General features: G+C 49.9%; 7 protein-coding genes across 7 annotated transcripts; 5 read left to right on the forward strand and 2 right to left on the reverse strand.

The window, feature by feature from the left end:
* Positions 1-67: 67 nt before the first annotated feature.
* On the forward strand, positions 68-2,278 carry An09g03300 (uncharacterized protein; the record flags this gene model as incomplete). Its single annotated transcript, XM_001393610.1, has 1 exon — positions 68-2,278. The coding sequence occupies one exon, from the start codon at positions 68-70 to the stop codon at positions 2,276-2,278; it is 2,211 nt and encodes a 736-aa protein (XP_001393647.1).
* A 483-nt stretch (positions 2,279-2,761) lies between these two features.
* On the reverse strand, positions 2,762-3,749 carry An09g03310 (uncharacterized protein; the record flags this gene model as incomplete). The annotated part of the gene is made up of 3 exons (XM_059749714.1): positions 2,762-3,070; positions 3,107-3,574; positions 3,630-3,749. The coding sequence occupies 3 exons, from the start codon at positions 3,747-3,749 to the stop codon at positions 2,762-2,764; spliced, it is 897 nt and encodes a 298-aa protein (XP_059601379.1).
* Positions 3,750-4,917: 1,168 nt separating this feature from the next.
* Positions 4,918-6,808, reverse strand: An09g03320 (uncharacterized protein; the record flags this gene model as incomplete). Its single annotated transcript, XM_001393612.1, has 4 exons — positions 4,918-5,170; positions 5,237-5,368; positions 5,433-6,419; positions 6,483-6,808. The coding sequence occupies 4 exons, from the start codon at positions 6,806-6,808 to the stop codon at positions 4,918-4,920; spliced, it is 1,698 nt and encodes a 565-aa protein (XP_001393649.1).
* A 1,454-nt stretch (positions 6,809-8,262) lies between these two features.
* Positions 8,263-8,870, forward strand: An09g03330 (uncharacterized protein; the record flags this gene model as incomplete). Its single annotated transcript, XM_001393613.1, has 3 exons — positions 8,263-8,396; positions 8,455-8,657; positions 8,794-8,870. 3 exons carry the CDS (start codon positions 8,263-8,265, stop codon positions 8,868-8,870), a joined length of 414 nt encoding a protein of 137 aa, XP_001393650.1.
* A 697-nt stretch (positions 8,871-9,567) lies between these two features.
* Positions 9,568-11,803, forward strand: An09g03340 (uncharacterized protein; the record flags this gene model as incomplete). The annotated part of the gene is made up of 7 exons (XM_001393614.3): positions 9,568-9,671; positions 9,775-10,004; positions 10,053-10,364; positions 10,432-10,955; positions 11,004-11,325; positions 11,398-11,540; positions 11,612-11,803. The coding sequence occupies 7 exons, from the start codon at positions 9,568-9,570 to the stop codon at positions 11,801-11,803; spliced, it is 1,827 nt and encodes a 608-aa protein (XP_001393651.3).
* A 1,059-nt stretch (positions 11,804-12,862) lies between these two features.
* An09g03350 (uncharacterized protein) lies at positions 12,863-14,687 on the forward strand (the record flags this gene model as incomplete). The annotated part of the gene is made up of 5 exons (XM_059749715.1): positions 12,863-13,463; positions 13,526-13,865; positions 13,925-14,199; positions 14,262-14,504; positions 14,587-14,687. The coding sequence occupies 5 exons, from the start codon at positions 12,863-12,865 to the stop codon at positions 14,685-14,687; spliced, it is 1,560 nt and encodes a 519-aa protein (XP_059601380.1).
* Positions 14,688-17,172: 2,485 nt separating this feature from the next.
* An09g03360 (hypothetical protein) lies at positions 17,173-17,621 on the forward strand (the record flags this gene model as incomplete). The annotated part of the gene is made up of 3 exons (XM_059749716.1): positions 17,173-17,295; positions 17,379-17,474; positions 17,532-17,621. The coding sequence occupies 3 exons, from the start codon at positions 17,173-17,175 to the stop codon at positions 17,619-17,621; spliced, it is 309 nt and encodes a 102-aa protein (XP_059601381.1).
* Between the last annotated feature and the right edge of the window lie 914 nt (positions 17,622-18,535).

The raw sequence follows: 18,535 nt of genomic DNA on the forward strand, positions 1-18,535 counted from the left end.
TGCATTGACGGAACGCGGGCGTCAATTCTTTTGGCCGTATCATGAATTCCAAATAGAAGGCCCAAACATGTACTTCTCTTCCTTCTTGGCCCTAGGGGCCTTGGTTCAGGCTGCAGCAGCAACCTATTTTGCCCCCAACTCTACCGGTCTTCGTATCCAGCATGGTTTTGAGACGATTCTTATCCAGCCGTTTGGGTACGACGGATTCCGTGTGCGCGCATGGCCCTTCCGTCCGCCTTCGGGTAACGAGATCAGCTTCATCTACGATCCCCCGATCGAAGGCTATGAGGACACTGCGCATGGCATGAGCTATGACACCGCAACCACCGGCACGGAGCCTCGCACCTTGCGCAACGGCAATATCATCCTGCGCACCACCGGCTGGGGTGGTACCACAGCCGGATACCGACTGTCCTTTTATCGCGTCAATGACGATGGAAGTGAGACCCTTCTCACAAACGAATATGCTCCGCTGAAGTCTCTCAACCCCCGGTACTATTACTGGCCGGGACCTGGGGCCGAATTCTCAGCTGAGTTCTCTTTCAGTGCGACTCCGGATGAGCAGATCTATGGTACGGGCACGCAACAGGATCATATGATCAACAAGAAGGGCTCCGTAATTGACATGGTCAACTTCAACTCCTACATCCCTACCCCGGTCTTCATGAGCAATAAAGGCTATGCCTTCATCTGGAACATGCCAGCTGAGGGGCGTATGGAATTTGGCACCCTCCGGACCAGATTCACCGCCGCGTCCACGACGCTTGTTGACTATGTAATCGTCGCCGCGCAGCCGGGCGACTACGACACCTTGCAGCAGCGGATTTCGGCCCTCACAGGACGGGCCCCGGCCCCGCCTGACTTCTCGCTTGGATACATCCAGTCCAAGCTACGATATGAAAACCAAACGGAGGTGGAGCTGCTGGCTCAAAACTTCCATGACCGAAACATCCCGGTGTCCATGATCGTTATTGACTACCAGTCCTGGGCTCACCAGGGTGATTGGGCGCTCGATCCTCGCCTGTGGCCCAATGTTGCGCAGATGTCGGCGCGGGTCAAGAACCTCACCGGCGCCGAAATGATGGCATCGCTATGGCCCAGTGTTGCCGACGACAGCGTCAATTACGCAGCCCTGCAGGCGAACGGCCTTCTCTCGGCCACGCGCGATGGACCTGGTACCACTGACTCCTGGAACGGATCATACATCCGGAACTATGACTCCACCAACCCCTCGGCGCGGAAGTTCCTCTGGAGCATGCTGAAGAAGAACTACTACGACAAGGGTATCAAAAACTTTTGGATTGACCAAGCCGATGGCGGAGCGCTGGGTGAGGCGTATGAGAACAACGGACAGAGCACGTATATTGAGTCCATCCCGTTCACCCTGCCAAACGTGAACTATGCCGCTGGTACGCAGCTCAGCGTGGGTAAGCTGTACCCCTGGGCGCATCAGCAGGCAATTGAGGAGGGGTTCCGCAATGCAACAGATACCAAGGAAGGGAGCGCATGCGATCATGTCTCCCTGAGTCGGTCTGGATACATCGGATCCCAGCGGTTCTGCAGCATGATCTGGTCGGGAGACACTACATCCGTTTGGGACACCCTGGCAGTGCAAGTAGCCAGTGGACTGTCCGCCGCAGCAACAGGCTGGGGTTGGTGGACGGTCGATGCCGGTGGCTTCGAAGTCGACTCGACTGTTTGGTGGAGTGGAAACATTGACACGCCTGAATACCGGGAGTTGTATGTGCGCTGGCTGGCTTGGACGACTTTCCTGCCATTCATGCGCACTCACGGTAGCCGGACCTGCTATTTCCAGGACGCCTACACCTGTGCCAATGAGCCGTGGTCCTATGGTGCAAGCAACACACCCATCATTGTCTCGTACATTCATCTGCGCTACCAGCTGGGTGCTTACCTGAAGTCCATCTTCAACCAGTTCCACCTCACAGGCCGGAGCATCATGCGCCCATTGTATATGGATTTCGAGAAGACAGACCCGAAGATCTCCCAGCTGGTGTCGTCGAACAGCAACTACACGACGCAACAGTACATGTTTGGCCCACGTCTCCTGGTCTCGCCAGTGACCTTGCCGAACGTGACTGAGTGGCCCGTGTATCTGCCGCAGACGGGACAGAACAACACCAAGCCTTGGACATACTGGTGGACGAATGAAACGTATGCCGGAGGACAGGTCGTCAAGGTGCCTGCCCCCTTGCAACATATCCCCGTGTTTCATCTGGGATCGCGCGAAGAGCTTCTCTCGGGTAATGTTTTCTAGGGTTCATCGATTTAGATCAGTGACGGGATAGAAAATCTTTGAGAAGACGTAGCACTTTACGAATATCAGCCGTCTTATTTGAACGCAAAATTAGTTGGAGTGGATGCTCATGATATTCAGGAAAGGTAGAAGGATGTAATAAAGAAAGCCGGGAGGGAAGAGAATAGCCCAAACGTTGATGTTGACAGGTGACTGGCACGTGTTGCCTTCAATTCCACAGCCAACACTCCTCTTGTGCGGTACAGGACACACAATCCATACATGTATTCTAACTCAATAGCTCGTCCGCCCCAATCAGTAGCAGAGTATGCAACTCAGACAGCCGGTAATCGAAGTGCCAAGTCCACTTCAAAACAGACTACATAAATGATTTAGGACACTTATGATACAGAACACGTCCATGCAGAATATCCCAATGCACATAGTAGTTACAAGATTACAAGGACCAACAACAACACAAACAAAGACAATCAGCCCGCACAATCAATCAGCTCCTACCAGCGGCTTCTGCTCCGCCGACTCAGGAGGGGCCTGCTCATCCCAATCACACCGGCAATGCTGGGCACGATAGCGGAGAATAGCAGCGAGACTATTCGCCGTAGTAAGAGCTTGCAGCACCGCAGCTGTCCAGACCATTCCCATGAATGAGGTCCCCGTCGTCGCTGACACCCCATAACCATTACCGGATTTGTTGATCAGTTTCACAAATTCCGTGGTAATGACGCTGGCGATGATGGAAGCGATTGCAAAGCTGAGAAGGCTCACCTGCATAGTAGACACGACATTAGCGATCTAGGATGATGCCAGGGGCCATGACTCTATACTAACCAGGAAAGCAAAGAATTCTATACTAGATGGAGGGATGTCAAAATCAAAGCTAGATGCCGAGCTTCCGGGGTACATAGGCGGCCTGCTACTTTCCGATGCTCGCGCACACACGACCGTCCAGATGCGGATTCCGATGGCTATAGCGGATGTGGCAGTTCCAAGGATCAGAAGCAGGACCATCGTTGTGTTGGTGGGAGCTAACGCCTCGAAATCGTCTGTTATCCAGGACGGCCAGCTGTCTGGGGATAGACTGCCTGACGGGGTGCCCAAGGCTTTTGTTATAGCTTCACCAGGGTTGAAGGTGAACAGCACGCTGCGGTCAGAGCAGTCAACGATTTCGGTTTTGGTTGTTGTGGCGTTGGTAGTCTCATCTGAAACATATATCTCCTGATATCTGGTGCAGTAGGACATGGTATAGATGGAGAAATAATCGGGGGCACCCTGTCCACCGGCACCTCCTGTGTGTAACTAGTGAAGAGTATATGAGTGGTAGAAGGTATGATCGGAAACATCGTTAACTTACGGTTAAGAGGTCTGCCTGGGGTAGAAACTGGCGCTGGCTGCCAGCGAAGAGAGAGAAAATGCCTAGCAGGAAAGCAACGCAAGAGCCGATACCAGGCAGGAAGATCTGGAGACAGCCCATGATGATGTCTATGGTTAGTTTTCTTTTGGACCAGTATACTAGCGGGTACGGGGGTAGATGTGATTGCAGATTTCCCTCTGCCGAATCAATAAGGGATGGACGCGTCTCTTCATGAGGCAGCGGACACGATGTAAACAACGAGTCATGCTTCACACAAGGTGATACTGCAGAGAAGGAAGATCTTATACAGCGTAGATAGCTGGCTTGTAATGGCCGTGCTATTCAGCAGACACTGTCTCACTTCCATATTCGGCTCCCAGCCACCGAATTCTGGGAATGCTTAGCCAGGCTTCTACGAGGGGGCATCGCCAGTGACCCAAAGCCTTGGTAAATTCTGCCGTACGCGGGTAGGGGTTACGTAGAGACTTCATCAGGGAGAGAGCAAGGTCTCCGGATCTAGTCCCAGCCACGCAATTTGTAGTCCTGCGTGATGAGACTGTGTGATCATGTATCATAGGAGCACATTGCTTGTACACCCACCGTAGATGCTGGGTGGAATGGTGATCAGCACCGGCAATGTTTCGATTCGCCCGAGCCCCAACCCAATGGTAGATTAGTACTCCATTTAGTTACTGGGTCACAAAGAAACTCAATATTACTTAAGAAGAGACGTTGAAGGTTACTCCCGTCACTCGGAGCCAGCCGAGAAGCATGGCAAGCTTGTCCCGGGAAATCCTCCGAGAGCTACATTCCCTGCACCACTGACTGGTATGAAAGAAGCACCCAGGAACCCGGAACCTCCATATAAACTCAGGTTACACGAGGATTCCCCAGATACACTCAAATATGCTGTTACAGAACGAGAAACAGGTTTCGAGGCTCCATACTGTCGTTTGAGTGGTCGGATCTACCTTCCGAGTCGCTATGTTTCAGAGGTGGAAACCAGCAAAGTCATCGACGGAGTTCTAGACAGATTATAATAGCATCCATTTTATGTTAGTCGCCCCGTCGAGGCCATTTCGGGGACCGTCTAGACAGGCGCATGAATGGCTATGCTTGTCAACGTCGAACTTGCAGCGTTCGGTCGAGACCCGGGCTAACATTCTTCACCGTTTTAATAACGGATTTGTAGAGTACGGTTGCAAATATGGGAACTATGTTATCTAGTCTATGTGGTGTCTATCATTGTATTATATCTACAGCAAGGCCCCGGATTATAATTATTAATCTACGCCTCTTTGATATCTTCTTCGGCAGGCGGCATCAGATCCATCACAGGGGCCAATTTACTCTTCTGCCGAAGACGGCCACCAAAGAGGTAGAACATCAACGGAATGGGAATCATTACCACGGCAATGCATCCCAGCAATGTGCCGGCCCATTGAATGCCCAAATTGTTGAACATTTGTCGCGTGAAAAGAGGAAAGACGGCACCCACCATGGATCGCATCATGGTATTTGCCGCAAAGGCAGACGCCGCACTGCTTAATTAGCATGTAATCCAAGGGTTACTATAAAAGGGGTATGGGGGGTTTGAAGACACTCACAACTTCGAGTACGTATCTAGGATGTAGTTGAAGCACTGCATGAAGATGGAAGTTAAGCCAAATCCTACGGCCACACCAGCAGCCGTGGGTGCCATCCAATGAATGTTACTGTTCCATCCAGTCCAACCGAACCTGCTCCGCTTATCAGTATTTCCACCGAGTCTGGCGTTGTACACATGCGTGGAGAAAACCATACCAGAATAGTCCACCAGCAAACACCGCACCACCCACGATGCAAGGGGGGAGACGCCATTCGGGCACCGCAACGTAATTGTTGGCCGCCAACTTCCGCGAATATCGTCCCGACAAAGACAGAACAAACGTGCTACCGGCGATTTCACCAATGATAAGGCCAATGAAGGGCAGCCCTGCGGTACCACCGGTCATGCCATAGGTACCTTCGAAGATGATCGGATAAGCTTCCAGCAACGCATAGGCCAATCCGTAAATGAAGGACATGTAGAGGGTGAGCAGAAACGCAATGGGCTCGGTGAACAGAATCAGGAACGGACGCGCCAGGTTCTTGGTGACCAATTCTTTGAAATCAATCTCCAATTCATCCTGGCGGGCGTGGATGCCCCAATTCCGCGTCTGGCGCCGGAGAATGGCTGCCTTTTGGACCAGAATGATTGGGGCATAGGTCTCTGTGGTAAAGAACACTATCAACGCGAGACAGAAGAACCCAACTATGGCAGGGACGTATAGCGTCCATCGCCAGCCGAGATAGCTTGACGCGGTGTATCCACCGATGAATGGGGCTGTGAAAGGACCGGTAAACACCGACATAGTGTACATGGCAATAGCAACACCACGTTGGTGGTTGTTGAAGACGTCAGACAGGCTAGCAGGCACCAGAGCAATGATACTGGCCGCACAAAAACCCGCAAAGAAACGGCACAGCATCAGGGTTTGGGTATCCTTGGCGGTGGCAGTAGCTATCATGAAGAGGTCGAAGCCGAACATCCCAAGCAACAGCGGCCATCGCCGGCCAAGCAGCTCGGAACTAGGCGCCCACACTGTTGGGCCGGCCGAGAACCCTAGGACATACAGAGTCGTTCCCAGGGCCGCAACTTCCTCACCAAAGCCGAACTCTTTCTCGGCACCTGAAGCCGCGGTTGCAAACACCGCACTGCCGTAAGCGGTCACTAGGGCACAGGAGGTGAGAAGTGATCCAAGCATGACCCTATACGGCATCAGCAACCGTTCATGTCTATACACGTCCGACAGGTAAGTTGTGTTGCTTTACCTCTTCTTCATGGGCCAGTTATGGGGATGCATCGGATCATCCGCTCCTTCGAACTCGACCACATATGCCTCGGAGTCCGGTAGAGGCGGGGGATACGGCTTGCCCGCCCCAATAGGCAACCATTGGTCTTGTGGTATGCGACTTCCGCGAGATCCGACTGTCAGTTGTTGTTGGAGACGATAGGTGTTTATTCGCTCGAGCTCGATACTGTCATTGCCGGGGGGTCCGCCCTGCGAGTAGCGGCGACGGGATAGGGAGACACCGTCCGCTATGGACGAGGAATCGTCGGCTTTGGCCCGGGCTGAATCATGATGGAATCGATCCATGATTCACGAATCACCTACACTTTGGGCGGACGAGGGGGCTTGAGAACGGCACGAGTGTCAGCTAGCGAACACGGGGCTTATACATGGTACTAATATTAAATATGATAATGGTCTGGTTGGCCCCAGGAAGGCCCTGCAAATTTTCGCCGCTCATTTTTTTTCCTTCTTCTCACCCAGCTTTGGGCGGAAACCAAACCAAATGCTCTAGTGGGTCATCAAGGAAGAGCATCGGCCACTCAGCCAGAAGCGTTTAGATCCACCGAGTCGGTGGATAGAGGATTCCCTGGGGCTGTCCCGGATAAGACGGAGCAGACATGGCGCTATGCATATACGACCTGGTATAAGCCTTGATGCCGGACCATCAGATTCGGCTAGGTAGCTATCAATGTTCCTGCCTGGGCCATGGGTAGTATCTTGAGTCCGCCCGGGAAGTAAAATCAGCCAACTTTAAAATTCGGGCAGTGGCGGAGCCGAGAGAAGTGGTCGGGAAGTTCAAACCGGGTCTCCAGGCCATGGACTAGGCTCTCCGGAACTCGGACGCATATGATTATGGCGTTATCGAGCATTCCCCATCGCCTGGGGAGTAGCTATATTGTAGTGGGCTCAGCCCGACTTTTCTCGCCGGGATGATTTCCGTCGAAGAAAGATATCGGTGGAGGACATGAAAGACCTAGACGCGACCCCTGCTTGCATCCTCAGTATCTGCTGGACCGCCATCTGTACCTTTGAGTCACTGTCAGTAAGACAATCATCTGATGCCTACGTCAGACGGTGAGATGGCATATGGGAGAATAAGTAACTATAGCGACGTGATTGATTGTGGTGATGCCCGCCGGCAAAGCAAAAAAAGGGGAGGTGCGGAATGAGTTCCGCTGCCGACCGGCAATCGGCATCCCACTGGTTTGGATTTGTTTGATTATAATCAGAGTCAAAGGCAACGGGACATGCTTTGTGCAAGATGGAAGACGGTCGGTGTTCTCGATCACTGCCTGAACTAGACTGTCATCCTCGTGAAGCATGAAGCCAAAATTTTGCCCTCTGGAAAATGCAATAATACCATCAATCTCCTTCATGAGCGGACTTTTGACCACGGACTAACTAGTTGACTGGATGACCCCAAAAATGGCATCAGATCAAAGATTTCGAACTTGCGATCGAGATATGATGGGTGCAGGACATGTTTGTGCGGATGGTGGAGAGATATAACACAACTAGTGCTATCTACCTGTCTTTCGCAGATAGATCAATAGTTTGGTAGTACTATTGGTGGTGGCATCAATCTACCCCGCGGGGAAACCAACCCCTCACCAGCCAGGAAATCAGATTCCGATCCATCCATCAACAATCACCACGCCGGGTATTGATCCTACGTCTTCTTTATCTGTTGCTGCACCCCCCGCACCGCATCATTTGTGGTCTCAAAGAACGAAACGAGATCAACCAACTGTGCCAATATGATTACTGGTCTCCACCACGTCAACATCCTCGTCCCGGAAGGCACCCTGGACCGGGCGGAGGAGTTCTACACAAACACCCTGGGTCTGCCATCAGCCCCAGTTCCCCATCTACAGAAAGGAACTCTCCTATGGTAGGAAATCGATGCTCACGCTTCGATAAGATGGACCAGTTGTGGTTAATTTAAGTAGGTTCAACCTGACGCCGGATGGCAGTCAGCAGATTCATGTAGCCTTTGGGTCGAACAGCGATTTACATTCCGACCGTCACGCTTGCCTGAAAGTCGCGTCGCTGGACAAGCTATTGGCCCTGCAGCAGCGCATCTGGGAACATCATCAGAGAGGGGGTGATGCTGCCCCCTTGCACGCTGATAAGCCGGGGGAACAAAACTCGGGTATGTTATTCTTTCCCTTGCTCTTCGTTAGCTCCTCAAAAGCAGTATCTCTCTGAGCGGATGCGGCCGCATCGTGCTGTGTTAGATGGCTTGGTCTCACCATAATAGCCTGCTAATCGTGAATCCCTCATTGTAGGCGCCCAGGGCATCGAATATCCGAGCCGCTTTTTTGCCAGGGATTTTGCAGGTAACCGGCTGGAATTCACCTTATGACACGAATGGACAAGTTGGACGAGACTTTCTTTTCATCTTATATACCTGAGGAATGGGGATGAAGTTTTAATGGAACATTAAACATGCATCTCCTGAGTTCTGCAGTACCTTTTCACTGCACACTCATATAAACGCCCCGATTCAAGACTCCGTTCGTGACCTTTCTTGTCAATTCTGATGGATTTAGTGAGCGGGTGCGAGACGAAGTGATTGGCCGGAGCAACGTATTGGCTTTCCTACTTCCCCTGTCAAAGCAAGGACATGGCGACAATCCATCGAATGCACCTAATCCACATTATTCCGGCAATGTTATCGCCCAGTGCATGGTAAGAGTGGCTCAGAGGTGATAAGGCACACCCATCTATGAGTAGAGCTTGTAGAGCTCAATGAAATCTGAATTGAAAGATTGAGGCATGGAGAAATCGGGGTCTAGTATGTCGAACTACAGGGGAAGACCAGAGTTATATGTTTCAACAGCAGTTCCTTCCCGGAAGAATATTTATTAGTAACCGTAGTAAATCCATTTTCCGGCGTTGACACCGCCCCTCGAGGGATCTGCAGCAGCAAGACTCGGTACCGAGGATTACAGCAGCCCCCCTTCAGATCTACTACGAAGTACCCATGAAGATGGCATTGTTCACATATCTTGGAGTGTGTTATGCTCTCTGTGTCCTTGTTGGGAAAACTACCAAATGTCATGATTGTTGCAAGACACCTGGGATACATAGTTGCTGGCTACTGGTCTATTGTGCTCGCTGTCACTGTCACTGCCGATGGTGGAGCCTCGCTACGGCAGAGCGGGTACGTGAGCAAGATCCTTACGCTATTGCGCCATGGCCGCTACACAGTACAAGCCGGACCCCACAGAGGGGCCCGTGTGTCGGTGGTGTTTATCTATTGCCAGGTACCCAGAGGGGCACAAGCAAAGATCTTCGAGCTGTCAATTCAGAGACGGAGCTGAAAAGGCACTCGAACCAGCCATGCGTGCTTCCTCCGAACGATCCTCCACCGATGCCATGGCCAGAGACGAACCTGACTTAATGGTGCCCACACCGCACGAGGAGCAGCCCTTGCTGCGTCCCGATGCTGAAGCCCTCTGGAAGCCACCGGTAGGCTTCGTTTGGATCCAACTAGGTTTGTCGATGGTCAGTTCGTGACATGAGGGGTCTAACACAATTACAGCCATCATGTCGAATGTGTTCCTGTCTGGTTTCGACGGCACTATCACTGCCTCAACCTATGCTGTAATCAGCTCCGAATTCAACGCAGCCAATACCGCCTCGTGGCTCACAACTTCCTACCTGATCACTAGCACCGCATTTCAGCCACTATACGGTCGCTTCTCGGACATTTTCGGTCGCCGAACCTCCTTCTTTACAGCGACAATCACTTTCATGATCGGCTGTTTGGGTTGTGGGATCGCTAAAGATATTGTCCTTCTGAATCTGATGAGAGCGCTGACCGGTATTGGCGGTGGAGGCTTGATGACAATGGGTATGCACTCGCAAATATCCCCTTTCTCACTTGTCAATCTTCCAGAAGAGAGACTAATGTGATCCAGCCACTATTATCAACTCAGATCTCATCCCCTTCCGTCGTCGCGGCATGTATCAAGCCGTACAAAACGTTCTACATGGATTTGGGTCCATCTGCGGCGCATCGTTTGGAGGGACCATTGTCGATTCAGTTGGGTGGCGCTGGTGCTTTCTGTTACAAGTACCGGTCGGGCTTCTAGCTCTGATTACCGGTCATCTTGTCTTGAACCTGCCAACCCAGGACAAGTTTGCCAGCGAAGGCAGGAGTCTGCGGACAATCTGGAAATACGTAGATCTGTCTGGAGCTTGTGCTCTGATCGTTGGTCTTTCAACACAGTTGGTGGGTCTAAGCTTGGGTGGAAATGAGCTCCCCTGGTCCAACGTGTGGGTGATCTTGTCATTCGTGGCAAGTATAGTATCAATGGGCCTTTTCGTACTCATTGAGGCAAAGACAACTGCAATCCCATTGATTCCCCCTCGAATGTTGAAAGGTGTTCTGCCTGTTGCTACGCAGGTTGCCAATGTCTGCGTGGGAATGGCTGCCTATGCGGTGAGTGACCCTGATATCGGGTACCCAATTCATTGCTGACCGTTAAAGTTCCTTTTTACGCTCCCATTATTGTTTCAGGTAATCCTTTTGGATTCCCCTTCTAAGGCAGGTGCCCGACTTGCCGTACCGTCTCTTGCTACTCCGATTGGTGGTGTGATTTCTGGCTATGTGATGTCGCGCTGGGGTAAATTGGCCTACCTAGTCCGCACAGGCTCGTTTCTCATGTGCATTGGCAACATACTTGTGATGCTCCTTCAGTTCAATGACGCAGAGTGGAAGTACTACGCGGCCATGATTCCCGCCAGTCTTGGCCAAGGCATCACTTATCCAGGCATCTTGTTCACGTTCCTTGCCGCATTCGATCACGCCGGTATGAGCACCTTTCCGCCACTTTCTTCGCCAGAGATATCTTGACTGAACAATTAAACTGACTGATTTGTAGACCACGCAGTTTCAGCGTCTACTGTCTATCTGGTCCGTTCGATGGGTACGGTGTGGGGCGTCGCCATTACGTCCACCATTATCCAGAACACCTTGCGCTCAGGCCTCGCTGAGGCCTTGAGTGGAATACCAGACAAATGGAAAGTAACTCTCCTTCCAATGGACTTACTAATACCCCGAAACAATGGCTGATCAGTATTATGCTACTCGCACAGGTTATCGACGACATCAGACATTCAGTGTCTGCCATCCATAGTCTGCCGCCAGAGATCCAGCTGGCTGCGCGGATGGTCTATTACCGGGGTATACGCCTGTCATTCTTGGCGTCAGCGTGTTTCGGATTCGTTGCTGCTACTGCAGCTCTATTCACTCGCGGAAAGGGCCTCCATCGCTCCAGCGAGGCGTAGATCATGCGTATGTCGCACACTGACTCGCTTAACAGACAAGCCATCTGGAATGCGGTCCGCCCAGTACCTGGATGAGATGCGGGGCCGAAGTGGCGACTCTCGGGGAAGGTAGGTCTGGTGGACAAATGATCGCCAGCTTCAATTTTGGAGGACTCGGCTTCGCAAACTTAGAATTAGACAAAAGTCAATTAGCTCATGAGAGGAGGGGAGAGGCTTTTGGTTTATGACCACCCATACGGGGTGATCTGTTGGACTGACCAGGCAGCTGACTGGTTATGAAGGAGACGTCCAATCCCAGAAAAAGCACAGACTATAATAAATACACTCGTTTTGGATTCCCGTGCATTAATATCCTTTGATTGCCCGCTCCGGCGTGAGTTCTAGATGATCGATTGATCCCATGTGCCCAGCAGGATCCATTCCGCAATGCGGAGAAACCCCGTCTACCGAGGGAACCTACTCTGGAGCAGCTCCCCTTTCATGGATCACCGCAGTGGAACACCAATAGAAGCCATAGACGCCAAAATCCCTCTGCCTGGATATTGCGGGGAAGTTCTCATTCTGACAGGCCCGGCGGCGAGTCTGGAGATATAGGGCAAGCTCCACGACACTATGCCATGGTTAGCCGCATTTCCTCCGCACGATCGTCGACGATCATATCCAGTTCATGAACAATTCCGCCTTAGTTCCGCTATAATGAACGTTCCTAACCTTAATCTGGGGTTGGTCTTGCTTTTATCTCCCTCTTGGTTGGACGGGGCGTGATAACAGGGCTCGGAATTCGATAAGCGTTCCGGGATATCTTGGGTATCAGCCATCAGTCATCCCTATCGGGCCTGGATGAACAGGATGAATCAAGGAAACTCAGTCCCCACCGCTTTGATCTTATCGACCTGCGATGCTTGTCGAAATCGAGGCTTACAGCTGTCAACGTCCCTTTTAGCTGTGCGGAGCTAAGGTTATACTCGTAGGAAGAAGGATTAATAAGACGGATGGTCCTCCTCTCAAAACATATTGATTCCGCAGTCCCTCGTCACACAAAGAAGAACATAAGAGACTATGGAGTCGGACAATACTAAGGCCTCGCCCCTCAAATCAGGGTATGCCGCTTCGGCAGACCCTGAAGTCGACATGGACAAGGGGCAGGTTGCCCTTGCGGGTATCCCGGACATGCACCTGAAGCGAAACTTCAGCATCGTCAGTATAATTGCCCTGGGGTACAACAATACAAATAGTTGGGTGGCTATAGCCACGAGTTTTGCTATTGCAATCCAGTCAGGCGGTGCAGTCTCTCTCCTGTATGGCATTCTGCTGGTTACTGCTGCCATGTTCTGCACGGGTGTGACTTTGGCAGAGCTGGCCAGCGTGTACCCCACTGCTGGTGGCCAGTACCATTTCACATCCATCCTGGCGTCTAAGCGATGGAGTCGCGGATTGTCTTACTTCAGTGGCATGGCCGCAGTGTTTGCGTGGGTTACCCTTGGGGCCTCTATTGCACTGGCCGGAACAGAGGCACTCATGGCCATCGTCATCCGATGGCAGCCATCATATGAAGCCCAAAGCTGGCACTATTTTCTGGTATATCAACTGCTGAATGCAGTAATGGTCATCTACAACATCTTCCTAACCAACAAGACTCTCTGGGTATACAATTTAGGGTGTTAGTTAGCCCCCTGCCAATTCACACGAGGCAATACTAATATCTTGCTTCTCCTCGCACAGTCATTCTATCCATTTCAACATTCCTTGCCATTATTATAGCCTGTCCTGTACGCTCCTCCGCACATGTCAACACCTCAAAGACTTGGAGTCAGTTCGTCAACGGCTCAGGCGGCTGGCCGGACGGCATCTCCTTCTTGACGGGGCTTTCCACGCCTCAGTTCATGTTTTCCGGACTCGACGCAGCACTACACCTTGCAGAGGAATGTCTCGAGCCTGCTCGTATCGTACCAAAGGCTCTGCTTGTCACAGTGATCGTGGGGCTCCTGACAGGGTTCCCCTTTGCCATTGCCATCCTATACAGCTATGATAATATTGAAGCATCCCTAACCACACCGACAGGGTACGTATACGCCCCAGATTCATGTACAGAGTGAAATATTAACGTGGAAATGTGCCCAGATTTCCTATCTACTTCATCTGGGAAAAGGCCACCCGCTCCCCAACAGCTGCAACAGTCTTCATGGCTGCACTGTTCGTCGTTTCTTTCGTTGCACTAAACGCAGTGCATCAGACCGCCTCCCGGCTTACATGGTCCTTTGCTCGTGATGACGCTCTGTTTTTCTCCTCTCGTCTCTCCTCTATACATCCTACCCTCGGAGTTCCCGTTTGGGCCATTCTTCTGGATGGCGCAGCAGTGCTACTAGTCGGGATTGTCTATGTCTGCTCGACAACTGGTGAGCCTTCCTTTACCCACGCATACACGAAATAAAAGGGAGAGTTTGGTTTTGACACACAGCAATAATAGCATTCAACGCCTTCATCAGCACCACCGTCGTGGTAGCCCAAATCTCCTACGCCATCCCAGCTCTTCTTCTCCTCTTCGGCGGGCGGAGTCAGCAGTACCTTCCCCCAGATCGCCCATTCAAGGTGCCCAATATGCTCGGATATGTTTGTAACGTTGTCTGCGTTATCTGGGCTATCATCCTGACGATTTTCTTTTGCTTTCCCACGGAATTTCCCGTTACGGGGAGTAACATGAGTACGTGTTTCCCTTTTTCCCCCTATTATCTATCTGCTTTGTGATGATGCAGGTGATTTGCTAACGCGTATATAACGTTCAGACTACGCTTCAGTAGTGCTAGTCGTCATGTTGATCCTAGGTGTAGGGAACTGGTTTGCTTACGCGAAAAGGCATTATCATGGGCCACGATTGGATATTTAGTCTTGGTGAAGGACACTTTGATTGATGATTGATGACTAGCTCCAATTGAATATTTTCATTGCAAAGGATAATTCACAGTAGTTGTTCTTTAAAATCATGTCATAATCCGGGGCAGTATCATTATATAGATAAGGGTTTCATATAAATGCCCACTTTCATCAACAGGGATTATATATCCTTCACCTTTACTCACACGAGGAAGCACCTACCTAGGAAAATACCAAAGATCCATCATAGTGATGTGATATACATACCGTCGGAACGATTCCGAGCCCAACCGTTCGGTAAGTGGGGAGGAAGGATCATTGGACGGGGATGAATTATGTGTTGGATGGTACTCCGCACTCCCCGGCCAATTGATCCAATCTAATCCGATAAGATAGATAATGATTATCTAGTCTCAAGTGCGTTTTGTTATTACCGTGAGGATGCGGTAGTTATCGCTTATCGGCTTCCTTGCGGGAATGGGACTATTATTGAGGGGGGTTATCTACGAAGAAGAGAAATGTTGTTGGGTCTTGGTGGTTTCGTCGTGTGCTGTATGAATAGCAAATTGATTCTTATCAACACCAGCCAAGAACAGTTGGTATGGATAGGAATATCATTCATAGCTACAACTCCACGACGACAACAAGAGGTTATTGTAGTAAAAGCTAATACCATGCATTATCGGTAGAATACCACAAGAATAAACCAGTCACTGTTTCTCATTCTGAAAGAATGAATAGTATCTCCAAACGAGCTCCTGTGCTTGGAGCAGCTTGCCATCTGCTACCTATCTTATTGTACAGATTCCCGCTAAACGCTGCTTTTCTCAGAATTACACAACTGCGGATATAGTTCCCTGCCTGGTAGTTCTAATACTGAATTTCGTAGTTTGTAACAAAGATGATGCTTCTTATGCTCTTTCTTCTCCAGGATTGGGGGGGATTGCTTTGCTGACGTAACTCCATTGCCGGATAGTGGGCTGTCTCTGTAAACGGGGAGTTGCATGCTGCCATCAGTATGCACTTGTATGAGGGGGAGGAAGTAGTGGAGTTGAAAGAGTTGAATGTTGATACGGTATTTCTTTCACTTCTATAGGCTCGCAGCGGTGTGACAGGGCTGTGAGTGAGTATTCACGTGATGGGAGTGGGGATGAAATAAGGTAGATGTCTCGGTGTAAGAATCCGGAGAGATATGATGAAGACTATGTTTTCAATGAGTTTATTTTAGAGTAGCGGTGCTTTCTCCTTTCTACTACATGTATATTCCCACTTTGACTGATAGCAAACTGAACAATAAGCTAGATCTATCCACCTTGCTCATTGATAATGATTGAAGAACAAAACTTCAAGAAGAAAGCGTTATCATAACACTGCAGACACAGTATATACTATATGATATAATAGTTCATCGGTAATTTCCAAGACTGTAAACCAATACTACTTCAGAATACTAGCTACTACTCTTTTAAATAATAAGACAGCACGGAACTGATTAGTCTCCAATCTACCTTCCTGCCGGTCTTGCAATTCAGTACTAGCCACTATTTCTTTTATCAAAAGTGGAGCTGTCCAATGAAAGGAGCCTTGGTCAACGTATGTTACACTGAGTTCTTGGACAAGTGAGACAGAACCACCGGCTAGAGTCTTGGCCTTCACAGAATCCACGGTTTGATATAACCCGTCAGCCAAGGTTAATGCTGAGGACCAAGGCTTATATCCTTTGTAATATATTCCAAGCCCTTGACACAGCCAGGTATAACCGGAACTGTTTGCCCCCGGCTACCTCAACCTTTGCATGGAGCTTCCATTGGATATATCTCTATTCTACATATACTTTATAGCCCACAGCCAACACCCTGATTCGTACTGGTGGGTCCTCTGGTTATCTGATAAGATCATTTGCACATGTCTGAACCCCTGTGGGTATGCGCTACCCCTCATGTGGATTGAGTATGTCTCTCATGGCTGGATCTTTTTAGTAATGATATGCTGATATGAGAGCTTCTTACGACTTAGTGATCTTTCTTGGATTTCACCTTTTCTTGGCCCTATGTATCTCTCAACGGGTTCTTGAAGATGTGAAGATACCAATCACGATTTCATTGTTTGGAAATTCGATGAGGCCGTTGAGCACCATGCTCAGCCCTTGGAGAGTCTCAACTGCCTGTCTTTCGGCATTTCAAGAAAGCACTTTCAGTTATATCGATGGAGAACCCTGAATAATCATTTGAATTAGCTAGTTCTTCAACAAGCCGCAATAGCCCATCACTTAATATCGAACAGGCTAAGAGCTAATGTTAGTAGGGGAATGACATCGGGACATACACTCCCACCATCCATCTCTTATAATCAGAGGGGAAGGGGCATTCCAAAGCGGTTAGCTATAAATTGGACCTGAACTTCAGCTCAGAGTTCACACATGTTGCTCACAATGACACTCACCTTCCCACATCCCACCCATTGCACACGCGACCCGTTCACTACCCCAATTAACAACAATGAAGACCTGGGTCTTCTTCCTCGCAGCGTTCGCAGCTGTCGCCAACGCCACTTCCGTCAACTTGAATCACGAGCGCGAAGCCAGCATTAACACACCCATTGAGGGACTGGAGAAGCGCTGTGTTGGCGGTAGTCCATCCCCTTTCTTTTGAACATTGCCTACTCCGGCATCGAAGGACATAAACGCTGACTTGAGATATGACAGCGGGGCTCCCGTGCACTACCGGCTCTGATTGCTGCAGTAGCGCTTGCCGTAAGCTCACCGGGCGCTGCCTTGGTCCTTAAGTTGAAGCCTAGGTTGGTAGGATGCATACTTCCTGTCACCGGTGTCCGTAAGATATACTGACTGGCTTTCTAGTTTAGAGTGAAGAGCTCGACACGGACTGAGCTTGTTGCATTGACCTTATGGGCTATCTTTGGTTATTATTATGTGGTGGTGCTCGGATAAAAGCTAACTGAGCGCAATTAAGCAAGTATCTAGAATATGAGAACTGATACGCTTCTTGTTGCTCTTTTTGTTGCGGGCTTGCATATGAGTACAGTGGAGAACAAAAGGAAATTCAGCTGTAGTGCCTCCCATTCACGACTGTCCATTACCTCGTGTGGAAAGGCCTTAGTATACCAGATACTAGAATATATTTCTTTTCCTTAGGGACTTTTCTCCTCCAATTATATCCTGCCATATACTTCACCTCGGGGATTAATCTGTGATAAAATCTCCTTGTCAGGGCAGAAAGCCTGTGAGGGATTGTCCACTAAAGCCACAAGAATACCTCCGAAATACTCCGTCTCGCATGCCGATCATTCCACTTCTCAAAGGACTTATCTAACTGTTCTATCATATTGCTTTTTCTCTCCATTCAGCTCAGGAAATTAAATGAACTAGCGGTGAAAAAAGGGACTTACAACCAAAAATCAAATTCATAATCACTATGGACCCGAGACAGTCTCATACCTCAACTCTACTACAATTTCTTATTCTTCATGCGCACACCAATCGTGCCCGAAACCATCATGGCCGGATACTATCAACCAGTTTCAAGACTTTTTTTCATAGGCACCACGCAAACCTTGATCCCCCCAATCGTGACCATAGTTACTCCAAAGGGATCTCATCTGCGCTACCTGACCATCCTATTCATGATATGGATTTTCACATTGATGCTCTACCCTGTTGAAAAGCAACCATATATAACAACTTTATCTGCTTGCGCCGGCGGCTTCGGCATTATCACGGCTCTCGACATCCTGTTACTCAACCCCAAGCAAGCAGCAGACTTTATGAGTGGCAGTACTACCAGTAATAATAGAACAACAAACAAAATCACGCGCTTCATCTCTATCTTTCGAGCCGCCTTAGAA

This window comes from Aspergillus niger (genome assembly GCF_000002855.4).
Source record: "Aspergillus niger supercontig An09".
Lineage (NCBI taxonomy): Eukaryota > Fungi > Ascomycota > Eurotiomycetes > Eurotiales > Aspergillaceae > Aspergillus > Aspergillus niger.